This window comes from Malaclemys terrapin, chromosome 13 (genome assembly GCF_027887155.1).
Source record: "Malaclemys terrapin pileata isolate rMalTer1 chromosome 13, rMalTer1.hap1, whole genome shotgun sequence".
In the NCBI taxonomy this organism is placed as follows: Eukaryota; Metazoa; Chordata; order Testudines; family Emydidae; genus Malaclemys; species Malaclemys terrapin.
Window position 1 is genome coordinate 37,056,415 of NC_071517.1, and position 15,017 is coordinate 37,071,431.

At 45.3% G+C, this 15,017-nt stretch overlaps 1 protein-coding gene across 1 annotated transcript; it reads right to left on the reverse strand.

The window, feature by feature from the left end:
• Nucleotides 1-8,285: 8,285 nt before the first annotated feature.
• LOC128848100 (olfactory receptor 14A16-like) lies at nucleotides 8,286-9,251 on the reverse strand. Its single transcript, XM_054047882.1, has one exon. It carries the CDS (start codon nucleotides 9,243-9,245, stop codon nucleotides 8,286-8,288), a length of 960 nt encoding a protein of 319 aa, XP_053903857.1. The 5' UTR covers nucleotides 9,246-9,251.
• Nucleotides 9,252-15,017: the final 5,766 nt, after the last annotated feature.

A 15,017-nucleotide genomic window follows, 5' to 3' on the forward strand; every position in this document is an offset into this window, starting at 1 on the left:
CATTATCTCACAACATCGCTATCTCAAGAGGTCATTATTTTGGAGAGTTTCTGTACTAAACTTTTTTATTATTATAATTATTTTTTATGTAAGATCTGCTATACTGGATCAGACCAATGGTCCATCTATCCCAGTATCCTGTCTTCCAACAGTGACTATTCCAGGTGCTTCAGAGGGAATGAACAGAATAGGGAATCATGGAGTGATTCATCCCCTGTTGCCCATTCCCAGCTTCTGGCAAACAGAGGCTAGGGGCACTCAGAGCATTGTTTTGCATCCGTGGCCATCCTGGCTAATGGCCATTGAAGGACTTAACCTCCATGAACGTATCTAGTTCTTTTTTGAATCCTGTTATAAATTTGGCCTCCACAACATCCCTGGCAATTAGTTACATGGGTGCCTGTGTGTTGTGTGAAAAAATACTTCCTTTTCTTTATTTTAAACCTGCTGCCTATTAATTTCATTGGTGACCCCTGGTTCTTGTGTTAAGTGAAGAGGTAAATAACCCTTCCTTATTCATTTTCTCAAGATCAGTCAAGATTTTATAAGCCTCTATCATATACCCTCTTAGTCGTCTCTTTTCCAAACTGAAAACTCCCAGTCTTATTAATCTCTCCTTACATGGAATCTGTTCCGTACCCCTAATCATTTTTGCTGCCCTTCTCTATATCTTTTCCAATTCTAATATATCTTTTTTTGAGATCGGGTGACCAGAACTGCATGCAGTATTCCAGATGTGGGCATATCATGGATTTATATAGTACAAGTGGAGGAGCCTGGTTTGCCAGATTGATCAGCTAAACTAATACTGGCAACCTGTATGAAAAGCCTGCAAAACACCATGCCTCTGGACTGCATCAACATGCAGAAAGCCTTATAAGGCAGTCACTGTCAAATCCAATTTTATAGGAACTTACTGAGGCTGTTAAGAATGCTGGAGACACAACTCAGTTTATGTGAACCAACATGGCTGTTGCATCATACAACACACAACAAACAAGAGGCCAATGTTAAGTGCATTGTCACTTGTTAATCCTGAACTTGGAGACTGGTTTTGAACAAGACTGGCAAATGCTCACTATCTTTCTGAAAAAACTCAACTGACTCTCCAGAAGCATGTGGTGCAACAGTGAAAGACTCAGCAGTTGGAAAAGTGAAGAACTCTCTCACCATATTCAAAACATGTTCATACATGGCTGATGAATGCACCAGTGCAAATAGGCATCAAGTATTAAGTATCAAGTATTAAGTCATTGTGTATGTCACTGATGTTTGTGGTAGGCCAGTAGACTCATTTCAGGCGTTCAGTTTATAGAAGACACATCAGCTGTATCTGTGACATCTTAGAAGAGTTAAATGCACATAAATTGAACCCCAAACAGATGGCTGCTTGTGCATTTGATGGAGCTACAAACATCTCTGTAAGACATAGTGGAGTACAAGCTTTGCTCAGAGAAAAGTGTAACCCTAATCTCTCCTATACACACTGCAGAGGCGATCTACTCCAGCAAGTGCTAGTACAAGCTGCAGAATCTTCAAAAGACATTAAAAAGGCAAACATGTAATGGTTTTTATACTCTTTTTCCAGCAAGAGTCCAAAAGGACTGAACCTCTTGGAAACAAATAAAATATACACAGGGATTGAAGATTAAATTAATCCAACCTGGGAAATCCTGCTGGCTTTCTCATGAATGATCCTTGGCTCTTGTCTTAAAATTACTGCACCTGTTATTACTGGCTTTGGAAAGTATCCACCAAGATAGGACAGATCTAAGTAGTGAGGCTGGTGGATTACTTTTGCTACTATGTTCAGAGAAGACTATTGCCATTCTCTCTCTCGTAACTCTCCTGTTGAAACCACTTGGGTCATTATACAATGTCATCCAGGCATCTGCTGGAACAGTAGAAGATCTTTGTCCAGCAATAGAAGCTAGCCTTGGATTAGTCAGAGATATCCATTGAAAATGTACTGGAAGAAGCAAAGACACCAGTTCAGAAGTTGACTAATGAAGGTAACTTAATATATTGACTCCTTAAGTGAAGAGCACAAGAAGTGTTTGTTAAGCCAGCTGAAAAACTACTCAGACTTGATTCTTACAAATCTACAATAGCGATTTCTGGATTCTATCAATGTCCACACCATGTTTAGAGATTCCTGTCTTATAAAACACTGAGACATGAGTGGAATAAGGCACTACCAGCAATGGGGTGGCCATGTGATCAGGACAGAAAAGAGAATTTGAACACATAGTGTAATATCATACAATGAACGAATGAAGATTTAACTTCAACTTCTTTATCATCACTAGTGGTTTGACCCAATTTTTGTGCTATGTTTCCTGGGATGAAAGATACAGGAATTCATCTCTTTCTATTCCCAGTCACAACAGCTATAGTTGAGTGTTCCTTCTCCTCATTTTATTTTCTAAAAGAATCATCAGCATGTCATGAAGGACTAGAAGTAACAGACACACAAGAAGACACCAAAGAGTGCAAGAAACCAAGACGGATGTAGATGCTGTGCTTCCTAGTAGGCTTGAGTAGCCAACTTTAATTTTTATGATGATTTTAAAGCATGAGTTCAATTTAATAAAATGGTCATGAAACATTTTTCAGTTCTTACTATGTTGCCACCTGTGCACTCACAGTCTCAACCTTTTTTTGCCCTCTCCCCCCGCCCCAAATATTCCAACACCCTCCCTAATTTCAATTCCTCGGGAAAACACAGTGTAGGAAGGTCCATGTGATTATCTCCCACTGCCTCCCTACAGTGATTTCTCCCCACAGACCCAGCCACAGACCCACAGCCTCCTCTCCCCACAAACCCAGGAGATCCACCCCCTCCCATGCAGTCCAGGCAGGAATGTGTTTGCTGCAGTGAGCCAGCATGCTCAGCTGGAGAGTAGCTATGTGAACTCTCCACACCGAGCAAACAGGAAGAGCAATTTCAAAACTTCCTGGGGCTTTGAAAGAGGAGGGGAGCATGCCTGTGTAGCTGGATGCAGGGCAGCAGAGTTCAAAACGGTGACCAGAGCGGTCACAGTAGGCATTGTGGGGTGATGTAAGTAACTCAGTGTCAACACTGACGCTGTGTCGCTCTATCTATGTTGCAAAAAACTCTACGCCTCTCATCGAGGTGGTGTTATTATGTTGGTGTAGCAGGAGAGTTAACTGAGAATTGCAGTGTGTACACCACCACTGTTTTGTTGACAGAAGCTGCCTTTAGTCGACAAAACTGTGTAATGTTGACAAGGCCACAGTGTCACAGCTAAATACGAGGTAGAACAGATAGTTTAGCATAAGTAGTTAGCGCATATTCCAAGGGACCATTCAAGATGAAGTGTCCCGTTAACACTCCTCCAGTAGTAGAACAAAACAAAGCACACAGAAGCCCAAGTGGCAGCTCTGCAATCTTCCCCCACTCAACAGACTTTGGAAATGTGCCTCTACTCTGCCCTGGAAGGACCCTTTCTGTACATAAAAAGAGATTCCCTTCTCCATATCCTTGTATGCTTCCTTACTAATGGACCACATGAGTGCAAATAATGGCCAGTAATGTTGATATTAGTGTGATGGGGAGACATCTTCTAGGAACTGGACAAGGATCCCCAGTGCATTTTGTACAGGTCAACATAAAGAAATTGGGAAGAACTAACCATTATTTATCCAGAGGGGAACAGCTTCAAATGGAGTGACTGTGGGAGCCTCACATCAGAATACCCCTAACACTGACAACGTGAACAGGGGCACTAGCTCCTTTCTCTATGCAAGCCCGTATCAGGGATGATCTCTCTCTCTCCTCCATTCATCAGTGAGGTGTCTAAAGTCACTGACACACCAGGTCCCAGAATCCTAATTATTGAAAGAAGCCAGCAAGAGTGACAGAACAATTCCCCCTTCTATTGAAATGGGGTACTACCGGTGCTGTAACACTCAGGGATTCAAATCCAGTACTGGTGTCAGAGGGCATGACCTTAATGTAGTTAACATTGCCCTGCCAGATTACATAAGATCTGAATTTGTGCTGTTTCTCACGAGACCCACAGTTTCAAGTCTGGAGACTCCTTGCAAGTTCTCAGATGTGAAATGCCATAAAATCAAGTGACAGCAATATTTGTGTTATTTGTTCTTTTGGACTCATAAGAAAGCCCAAACGCTAGACCTCTGCCCAGTATTGTAAGAATATATGTAAAATACACTGACTTGGTCCACCAAATCCTCACCCATTCATCCTGGGAAACATTCTCCTTCCTTCAGCATAAAACTCTTTTTTCACCATTAACCAATGGCAAAATTTCCCCCATCAGTCAACGAGAATATTTTCCTTCTTCAACCAGCAGTAGACTTCTCTGCCCTCCACTAACCAGACAAATCTGTCCTTCACCACCCATAGACTCCTCTGCGCCCTACCAATTATTAGATTATCCTCCATTCACCAACCAAAACATTCTTCAGCAGAACCAGCCATAGACCTCTTTTCCCTTCATCACCCATAGTCTTCTACACTTGACAACAATCACAGACCTTCCCTCCTCCTTATTCCCTATTCACAATCCATACAATTCGACTTAACCAAACTAGACTTCTTCCCTTTTCACTGACCAGGGGATCATTCCCCATTCATTGACTTTAACATTCTCCCTCCTCAACCAATGAAACTTCCATATAATTTTCCCATCAACCCAGCCAAGCCCTCAAGGTTCATTGGGAGAATACGTAGGTCAGCAGCACATCTTGAAGGTCAACAGACTTGGTTTGCAACTTCAGAAGACAATTCCACTCTCAATGAAGAGTCATTGGTTTGTTCAGGTGCCTCAGCAGATTACTGTTGCCCTGGTGTCTACATTAGGATGAGAGGAGGGACACTGTACCTTGATGTTTTCCAATGAGGCCATAACAACAAACAAAGCTTGAAAGCAGAGCTGGCCAAAACATGGGATTTCCGCTTTGTGGGAAATGTTGCTATTTCAAAATTTCCCTCTAAATGAAAACTCTGGGGGTCGGGAGGGGGGGGGAATGTTTTACAAACACCAACACATGGTGCTTCAGAAACAAAATTTGCTCCACAGGACCCCGGCATCTGCTGAGTGAAATTGACATTCTTGTGAGTTTCATGGCTGCTAATAGGAGCAGAATGTGAGTTTCACTCAACAGCTGATTACAGGTTCCCAGGCCAGCTGGTTGCCCAGACTATGTGACTCTGTGGCCATTTTGGGAAGCCAGCTGGCCCGGAAGACTGGAAGCCCTGGTGTTCCTGGGCCAGGGCTGTTTGCATGCTGAGATTTCCCTAGAGCCACGGCCTCTTGGAACCCATAGCAGGGTCTTCAAACTTCCTGCTCCTTAGCAGCTCAGCTTGGCAGGCAGGCAATCCATTGCCAATCTGACCTTGCTTCCCTGAAAGTTCATCAAACTTGAGATGTTTCTGTGAATCATTTTGGGTTCTATGAATCAGCATTTTTGGACAAAACTCTGTTTCAGCAGAAATTTTCCATCCAGCTCTACTTGTTAGCTACCCTGTGATTTACCTCTGACAGAAGCTCCTACTCTGTGTCACTGGAAAATCTGAATGAATACAGATAAATCTTTTTGTATGAATAATAACTTTGCTTTTTCAGGAAATGTGATTCAGCTGAGTTGATGGCCCCTGTGTGAACATTCCAGCCATGCAAACAGGATCGTTTATGGAAACAGTGACATTTAGGCAAATGGGATGGGGTTTTGGTCAGTGCACACAATGGCACGTGTATGGAAGCTAGCAAAGAAACTGGTCTTCCAGTTGCACACCATGTTCGTCAACATAGAATATTTTCCTCCTTCCAGTTGCACACCATGTTCGTCAACTAGAATATTTTCCTCCTTCAACCAGCAGTAGACTTCTCTGCCCTCCACTAACCAGACAAATCTGTCCTTCACCACCCATAGACTCCTCTGCCCCCTACCAATTATGAGATTATCCTCCATTCACCCACCAAAACATTCTCCAGCAGAACCAACCATAGACCTCTTTGCCCTTCATCACCCATAGTCTTCTGCACTTGACAACAATCACAGACCTTACCTCCTCCTTATTCCCTATTCACCATCCATACAATTCGACCTAACCAAACAAGACTTCTTCCCTTTTCACTGACCAGTAGATCATTCCCCATTCATTGACTTTAACATTCTCCCTCCTCAACCAATGAAACTTCCATATAATTTTCCCATCAACCCAGCCAAGCCCTCAAGGAAAGCTTGGGAGAATAGGTAGGCCAGCAGCACATCTTGAAGGTCAACAGACTTGGTTTGCAACTTCAGAAGACAATTCCACTCTCAATGAAGCATCATTGGTTTGTTCATGTGACTCAGCAGATTACTGTTGCCCTGGTGTCTACATTAGGATGAGAGGAGGGACACTGTACCTTGATGTTTTCCAATGAGTCCATAACAACAAACAAAGCTTGAAAGTAGAGCTGGCCAAAACATGGGATTTCCGCTTTGTGGGAAATGTTCCTATTTCAAAATTTCCCTCTAACTGAAAACTCTGGGGGTCGGGGGGGATGTTTTACAAACACCAACACATGGTGCTTCAGAAACAAAATTTGCTCCACAGGACCCCGGCATCTGCTGAGTGAAATTGACATTCTTGTGAGTTTCATGGCTGCTAATAGGAGCAGAATCTGAGTTTCTCTCACTCAACAGCTGATTCCAGGTTCCCAGGCCAGCTGGTTGCCCAGACTATGTGACTCAGTGGCCATTTTAGGAATCCAGCTGCCCTGGAAGTCTGGAAGTCCTGGTGTTTCTGGGCCAGGGCTGTTTGCATGCTGAGATTTCCCTAGAGCCACGGCCTCTGGGAGCCCATACCAGGGTCTTCAAACTTCCAGCTCCTTAGCAGCTCAGCTTGGCAGGCAGGCAATCCATTGCCAATCTGACCTTGCTTCCCTGAAAGTCCATCAAACCTGAGATTTTTCTGTGAATCATTTTGGGTTCTATGAATCAGAATTTTTGGACAAATCTCTGTTTCATCAGAAATTTTCCATCCAGCTCTACTTGTGAGCTACCCTGTGATATATCTCTGCCAGAAGCTGGAGTGAGCTCCTACTCTGTGTCACTGGAAAAACTGAATGAATACAGATAAATCTTTTTGTGTGAATAATAACTTTGCTTTTTCAGGGAATATGATTCAGCTGAGTTGATGGCCCCTGTGTGAACATTCCAGCCGTGCAAACAGGAACGTTTCTGGAAACAGTGATGTTCTGGCAAATGGGATGGGGTTTTGGTCAGTGCACGCAATGGCACTTGCATGGAAGCTAGGGGAGAAACTAGTCTTCCAATTGTACACCATGTTGGTCAACATCTTGGTGATGAGCATGCTGGTGAGCAGGATTTCCAGGAGGGAGAGGTTGATGATGAAAAGTCGTAAAGGACTGGTAAGTCTGGAGAAGAAGGCCCAGAGATTCAGGCTTTGAGATAAAAAAATTATTTTATGTTAATAATTCAGACCCAACAAGTATTTTAGGATGAACTGTTTGTAAATGACAGATAGAGTAAGATATAGCCATAAAAATCATTGTTAAATAATGTTTAATAAGGAGTATTTATAAGAAAATCATGATCTGGACATAGACAATCATTAACAGGAAAAGAAGCACAATAATTTGCACAAAAATCTCCATAGATTATTCATTATTTACCTTGCTAGCTAACATAATTCACAGTCAAATAGAAATCTATCATTATGACTAAATGAGGTTCTCATTGTGGGGAGCAAACCTTCAGCTCACTCAGAAAACCCCATCAAAATGATGACATATTGGCACTTCCAAGAGAGAACAAACATCAAAAATCCTGTCTAACCAAACACTCACCATCTCCCCAGGCTTTCCCACCTCCACAGAAACAAACCAAACCACCAGCCAACCAGTTAAACAAAGAAAAAATAAAGATAAAAATCTGACAAACAAGTAAACAAGAAATACAAAGAACAAATGCATTGATACCTCAATCAGAAATTATCCCCAAAAATAAGAAGAGCCAGAGACCTCACTAGGGACTTTGCTATGGCAACTGATTCTATGGGCAAGGTGCTCAGATAGTATGGTGATGGGTAGCAGTGTATGATAGATAGATTCTGATCTTATTTACACTGGTGTAAACCTATAATAACTTCCTTTTTCTTGAGTCATGTTTGTCTGGAGTTTTACTAGTATAAATACCCAATTGTGCATAAACAGATTGAACAGTATTTTCTCATTGAGGCAATAATGTCATCAGCTGATTATATAAAGAAACACAGAATGAAATTGTTACTGAAGGAGAAATATGGACATTTTATTCTTAGAGAATAACCTCCAACCTATCAGTTTACTCAGTGCACCTTTGAGCTCCTTGTTTCTCATGCTGTAGATGATCGGATTCATCATTGGTGGCAACACAGAATAGAGAACAGCCACTACTAGATCCAGACCTGAGGTAGAGCTGGAGGTGGGTTTCAAATAGGCAAAGATCGCAGTGCAAATAAACAATGAGACAACAATGAGGTGAGGGAGGCACGTGGAGAAGGCTTTATGTCGGCCATGCTCAGAGGGGATTCTCACCACTGTGGTGAAGATCTGAACATATGACACAATTATGAAAACAAAGAAGCTTGAGGCTAAGCACACACTAAAGATGAGAAACCCGACTTCACTGAGGTCTGAGTCAGAGCAGGCGAGCTTGAGGAGCTGGGGGATTTCACAGAAGAACTGATCCACCACGTTACCGCCACAGAAGGATATTGCAAATGTGTTTCCAGTGTGCACTGCACAGTAGAGAATAACACCGATCCAGGCACTGGCTGCCATTTGGACACAAGCTCTCCTGTTCATTATAGTCTCATAGTGCAGTGGTTGGCAGATGGCGACATATCGGTCGTACGCCATGATGGTCAGTATGGCAAAATCTGCTGTAGCGAAGAAGAGGAAAAGAAAGACTTGGGTGACACATCCAGAGTAAGAAATCACTCTTGTGTTCATGAGGGAGTTGGCCATGGATTTGGGGATGGTGACAGAGATGGACCCGAGGTCTAGGATGGAAAGATTCATCAGGAAGAAGTACATGGGGGTGTGAAGTTGGTGGTCGAGGGTTATGGCTGTGATGATGAGAAGGTTCCCCAGCAGGGATGCCAGGTAAAGCAGTAGAAACACCACAAAGTGTAAAATCTGCAGTTCCGGAACATCAGAGAATCCCAGGAGAAGGAATTCAGTCATGGTGGTTTGGTTGGACATTTTCTTCCTCAGTCCTTTCTGTGATGGCTGTAGGGGGAATGAGAAAGACAATGGTCAGGATTAGAGCGACAGTGGGGATGGCCCTGATTCCCTTTTCTCTAATATCTCATTATTTAAAAGTCAAAGGTGCACAGCACTCGTCACTTGCAATGACGAGGTTTTGTTAGTGCTCCTCAACTCTGACAATCAATCAGTCACATTATCACAGTAGTGTAAATTGGGTTGGCTCATTTAAAGTCAATAGACGTTTGTTACTTTACCCCATCTGAGGATTTGGCCCAAGATGCGGCTTGTTAAAATGCAGTATGAAGGATGGAACAAACTACAATCCAAACCCAACAATTCTTCCAAAGCAAGTCCCTCTCTTGCGACCATCACCAAGCTCACAGCTTGTCCATGAAACGGATAGACTAAAATGCCAACACAGCCTGATTCCCATGTAGACTCACCCAGCATCTAAGTAGCAGCTCATCTGTGATTTTTCTACCCCAAGCTCTGTGCCTAGATGACCTGCTGCCTGCTTCCAAATTGATTTATGGCACCAACTCCCAGCAGCACTTCGGCCTGCGTTTAACAGTGGACTAGCAGCATCCCTCCATCACCGCTATGTTGTATCGTTTACTCTGTGCTGTGTGGTGCAGGGGTTGTCAGGCCACTTGGGCTCTACTCTTGTCTCTGCCAGTGACCAGCTGTGTGACCTTAGGCCAGTCATTTCCCTTGTTTCTGCCCTTTTCCCCTCCCTTCCTTTCTCTGCCATGTCTACTAGGACTGTAAAGTCTTTCGGAGCGGTGCTGTGAGGCAGATTTTTAAAGGTATTGCTGAAACTAGTGGGATTCTCAAAAGTATCAGGGACCTCAACACCCCTTGAAATCAACGTTTTCATTTGCCAAAAACGGGGGGAAAAAATGGATTTGGGATTTTCAGTGAAAAGTCAAAATTTTCCTGAAGGGTGGAAAGATTACAATCAGCAGTAGATATCTGAATAAATTGAGAGTAAAAGTCTTAACAAGTTCATATTGTAATTCATATTTATCATCTTAATTTTTCCCTGTATGTTGATCCCCAAACATATTTAATTGAAATAGAAACTTACTGTACTGATCTTTGTGGATTTTTTCCCAACGTATGATCCATTCAGTCATCAGCACCAGGATTCTTTGGTCAATATCTATCTATGTACCAGAATCTAGAAGCTAAAGGCACAGGCATCTGACAATCCCCCTTTATTTTGAGAGTGCAGTGCCAGAACTAGACTCAAACCTGTTGCTCTCTGCAGATGAGCTGCGTGTAGCTGGCGTTGAGCATCACTGGCATTAAAGGACTAATGCTGCGGGAACGTGATTTATTCATGTCTATTTAATAAGGGCTAGCGGGACTCACTCCCTGGAGCCCTGCACCGCTCAGCAGCAGAGGCCCAGAGGCAAGTGCATAGATGCCTAGATGATAAAGCCAAAAGTGCCATTCTGATGCTCTAGTTTGACTCTCAGGCTCCTTCCTCACTACGGGGGAGGAGGGTTCGATTTAAGATACGCAAATTCATCTATACGAAAAGCGTAGCTGAATTTGACATATTGGAGCCGACTTACCCCACTGTTAGGACGGCGGCAAATCAAGCTCTGCGGCTCCCCCGTTGACGGCGCTTACTCCTACCTCCACTGCTGCAGTACAAGCGTCGATTCGGGGATTGATTGTCACGTCCCGACGAGACGCGATAATTCGATCCCGGAGAGATCGATTTCTACCCGCCGATTCAGGCGGGTAGAGTAGACCTGCCCTCACATAGCACGGGGCCTACAATCTCCCCCAGCATTCCCTCATTGCAGCCCAGCTTCTGTGTTATCTGTGGGCCAGGATCACAAAGATGGAGTCAGGCACCTAAGACGATTTATCAATGCTCCTAAATGAGCTAGGTGGCTAAGTCCCATGGTCATTCAGTGGGAGTGAGGAGCTTAACCTGCTTAAATGCTACTGTAAACCCCAATAGGCAGCCATCTCCTGCTTTAGGTACCTAAACCCTTTTGTAATCCTGGCCCTGTGTCTCTCTTTAACTTCCAAGGCCTGGGCTTCTCCTGAATTTCAGAAAATGGTGCCTGGGATTTGCAAAGGTGCCTGTGGCAGTAAGGCATGTACATCCTGAGCTCCTAAATCCCTTAGATGCCCTTGAGAATCCCAGCCTGAAATGATAACTAGTACAGCCAGGCATCTAGAGAAAAAAAGTAGAGATGTTAAGAACCCCTGTTACCTAAGCCCAGCTATACAACTATGTTACCTCAACTATCTGTGCCTCTGTTTACCAAAATCTGAGGGATAATAATTGAGAGTGAATGAAAATCTTATAATGAAACGTTTATTTAGAGATGATCCATGATTCACCTACTGAACCCATCTTACTCTAGACCTTGAGTGTTTCCCTTCCTCTCCCTCACCTAACCCAGACCCCCAAGCAAACACCCACAGCCCCTAATCTTCTCCCACCCCTCTCACAGTCCCCACCCCACAGACCCTCTCAGCCCCTGTTCTTTGAGAGTTCCCCTCCCATGGCCGAGAGTCAATTCCTCACCCAGAGTTCCTGACTCAGCTTCCTCAGAGATCCCTGCTTAACCCCTCTGCCAACCAGCACACAGCTAACCTGGGGAACTCACTTCCACAAGGTATTATTAAGAGATTGAATTAAACTGCCATGGTGCAGGACTCCAGTGAGCCATTAATGCACAGAGAACCTCCCTGAAATGGAGGTCAGTGCAGAATTGTCCATTGGGGGCCGGGGTCGCTGTCCCTCTAACTTCAGCAGCTGGTGGTGGTCCCTCCAAGAGTCACAGCTCTGAGCTGGGCTGTTCTCAGGAGCCTGTGGAAAGAGGAACATTTAGTCCCATAAATCTCTGCTGACTCTCAGGGCTGGATTCAGACACTCCAGGGCCATGCATGGAGTGGGCGGTGGGGGCTCCAAAGGTAGGCTGGGACAGTGGCATGGGACCCCTGCTCTGTCCCAGAAGAGGAGCAGGTGACTCTCGCCCAACCCCTTGGGAACAGGTAGGTGCCCACAGACAGGCAGAGGGCAGTCATGGTCCCCCCAGTCCTTACCTCCCCAGACAGGGTGTGTCTACTTGGGTGAGGGGGTCGGGACTGCTGTGCTCTTCCCCTCCCCTGCACAGAGAGCCCCCTGCTGGGGTGGGGTTGGTGGGGAGCTCCAGAGCAGTGGTGCTGCGAGTTCAAACCCCATGCAGATGCCTGGGGCACTTCCCTTCTCCCAGAGCCATTGTTTCAGGCCCTCTTCAGACTCAGGCAGGCAATGCTGCACCTGTTGCAGTGGGAGCAGATCTCCCCATCCTACCCCTATTGTTCCATTACTGTGGGTAGTGCAGCATCTGTTGCTGGCCCCACTCAGACACAGGTTAGTGGATACCCCCACCCATAGTACCCCATCATGCCCCATTCCTGGTGTCTAGTCATGCCATTTTTGATGTGGTACAGCAGGTGCTCTTATATCAGGATGTTCTCATTGAGATTCACCAGGTGGGGGGTTTGCAGAGGGGGGCAGAGAGATTGAGAAATGGAGTAGGAGATGCTATGGTCAGTGAGGGGCTGGGGGGCAGAGCAGCCCATAGAGAAGGGCCTTGCTCCAGGGGATTCTGGGATTGAGGGTCCCAACACCTCATAGAGAAGGGCTGTGCCATAGGGGATTTAGGATTGAAGGGCCCAGGACCACACACAGAAGGGCCACACCTCAGCAGGGGCTGGAGTCAAGGGACTTGAATCTCCTCTTCCTTACACCAGAGATACTCCATTGTAACACCATGGACTTACCCTGGGGTGAGTGAGGGGGAAATCAGCCCCATTGACTCCAAAGAAGTTTCTCCTGATTTACACCAGGGTGAGTGAGAGGGAATCAGCCCCATTGACTCCAAAGAAGTTACTTCTAACTTTTCTTAACATTGGTGTATTTTGGTGCTGATTTATTGTGCACAGACAGAAATCAAACCAGGGCTCAGATCCTCACAGCAGGGAGCGTTTCCAGTGCTCAAGGGCCACTCACCAGCTTTTTGAAGGAAATAAAGTGACAGCGTTATTAGCCAAAGGGTCTAGCTCTCAGTTAGGCCCGTCAGCCTTCGAACTGCTTGGAGTCGCACGAAATGGATTACGCTGAGCACGTGCATGGAGGGAGGATGAGCTGGTTGAAAGCTACCTCTGGCTCACAGGCTGTGTGTCCGTGAAGGGGGAATGTCCAGTAGTGGCTGACAAACCCACATGCCATCTGGGCACTCTGAGTTCAGATCTAACCCTGAGCCAAAATCTGAGCCTAAGAATAAGGAGGCACCTGGCTCTGTCTAAGGGTTTCGAAGTGTGGGGAAATGTCACCTGGGCACTGCAGGATATTTAGAAGGTGATGAAACAATTTTTGAAATACACTTACCCGCTGGGAGGGGAGGATGATGAGGGTGGAAGAGCTGGTGGGAATTGTGGGAGTGGGTTTGAAGGGCAGCGAGGGGAGGAGGGTTATGGGGAAGGGGATGAATAGGGTGTGTGGGTAGGAGATGAGTTTGGGTCAGGAGATGAGGAGGGGTGGGACACTGGGAAGTGAGGACATGAGGGTGAGTGACAGGGGGCTGGGAGAACAGAGGGTTGTGATGTCCTGTCTCTTTCAATGTTCAGAGGACTCTCTGCTCTCTCCCCTCCCAAGTTCAAAGCCTCACTTTCCTGTTAGTTTCAGTTTTGCAGCGGTAACAATAAAGTGAGCACAGCACCCAGCTGTTTTTCCATCAGTGCTCTCTGTGCCTGTGTGTCTATCTCCTTCTCTGATGGATCCAGAACTAGAACAAGGGGCAGGATGCCTGACAGCCCCACATTCCCCTCCCTTGTGTGTCCCAATATCAGAGGGCTCTTGATGTATCTATGGGTGTCCGATACCCCTCCTTCTCCCCCTTTTGTGATCTTGGGGGCTTTCGCCTTGGCTTTTGGTGGGAGGGGGGACTGAGCCTGTCTTCCTAATCACCTCTCCCGATGTTTGCCAAGGTCTGGGGACGCGCTGCCCCTCAGGTTGTGAAACTGAAAAGAGGCAAAGGGGCACATGATCCCACAACACACACAACAGCCTGCTGGCACCTGGGTGACTGATATGAGTGAAGCAGTTCAAACGTCTCTGAGCGATTGTTTCAGGCTGATAGATAGATAGATAGTTTCTTATCTAATTCACAGTAGAGTAACCCCACTGACTTCAGTGAACTTAGTCTGGATTATTCCTACTGTGAACACAACATTTTTGCCTAAAGAGCCTGAACATCACATTCCCATGGAATCAATAATGTCATCAGTTGATTATATCTGTAAAGAAGCACAGAATGAAAACATGGTCATGGGAGAAATCTGGAAATTTTATTCTTTTTGAATAACTTCCCCTCAGTCAGTTTCCTAGGGCACCTTTGATCTCCTTGTTCCTCATGCTGTAGATGGCTGGATTCATCACTGGAGGCACCACGGAATAAAGAACAGCCACCGTTAAATCAAGACCTGATATTGAGCTGGAGATGGGTTTCAGGTAGGCAAAGGTGGCAGTGCAAACTGTGACAAAGTTCTGTCCTTGACTCTGAGGGTCTAACGTTTCCTGACGGATTTTTGCTAGCCTCAGAGGCTCACTGTGACCCTTCCACATAGCCCTTCTCTCTCTAGAGGCAAGGGTCACAGTCTTCTGAGCCATATTCATCATAAGCCAGCAAGGGAGGTGAGGAGAAACAACCCTCCCTCACACCATGTCTGTTGTCTCCCAGTATCAGTGAT

What these genes read in the sequence shown, in the direction of transcription:
- LOC128848100 (XM_054047882.1), bottom strand. Translation starts at nt 9,245, where the DNA reads ATGTCCAACCAAACCACCATGACTGAATTCCTTCTCCTGGGATTCTCT.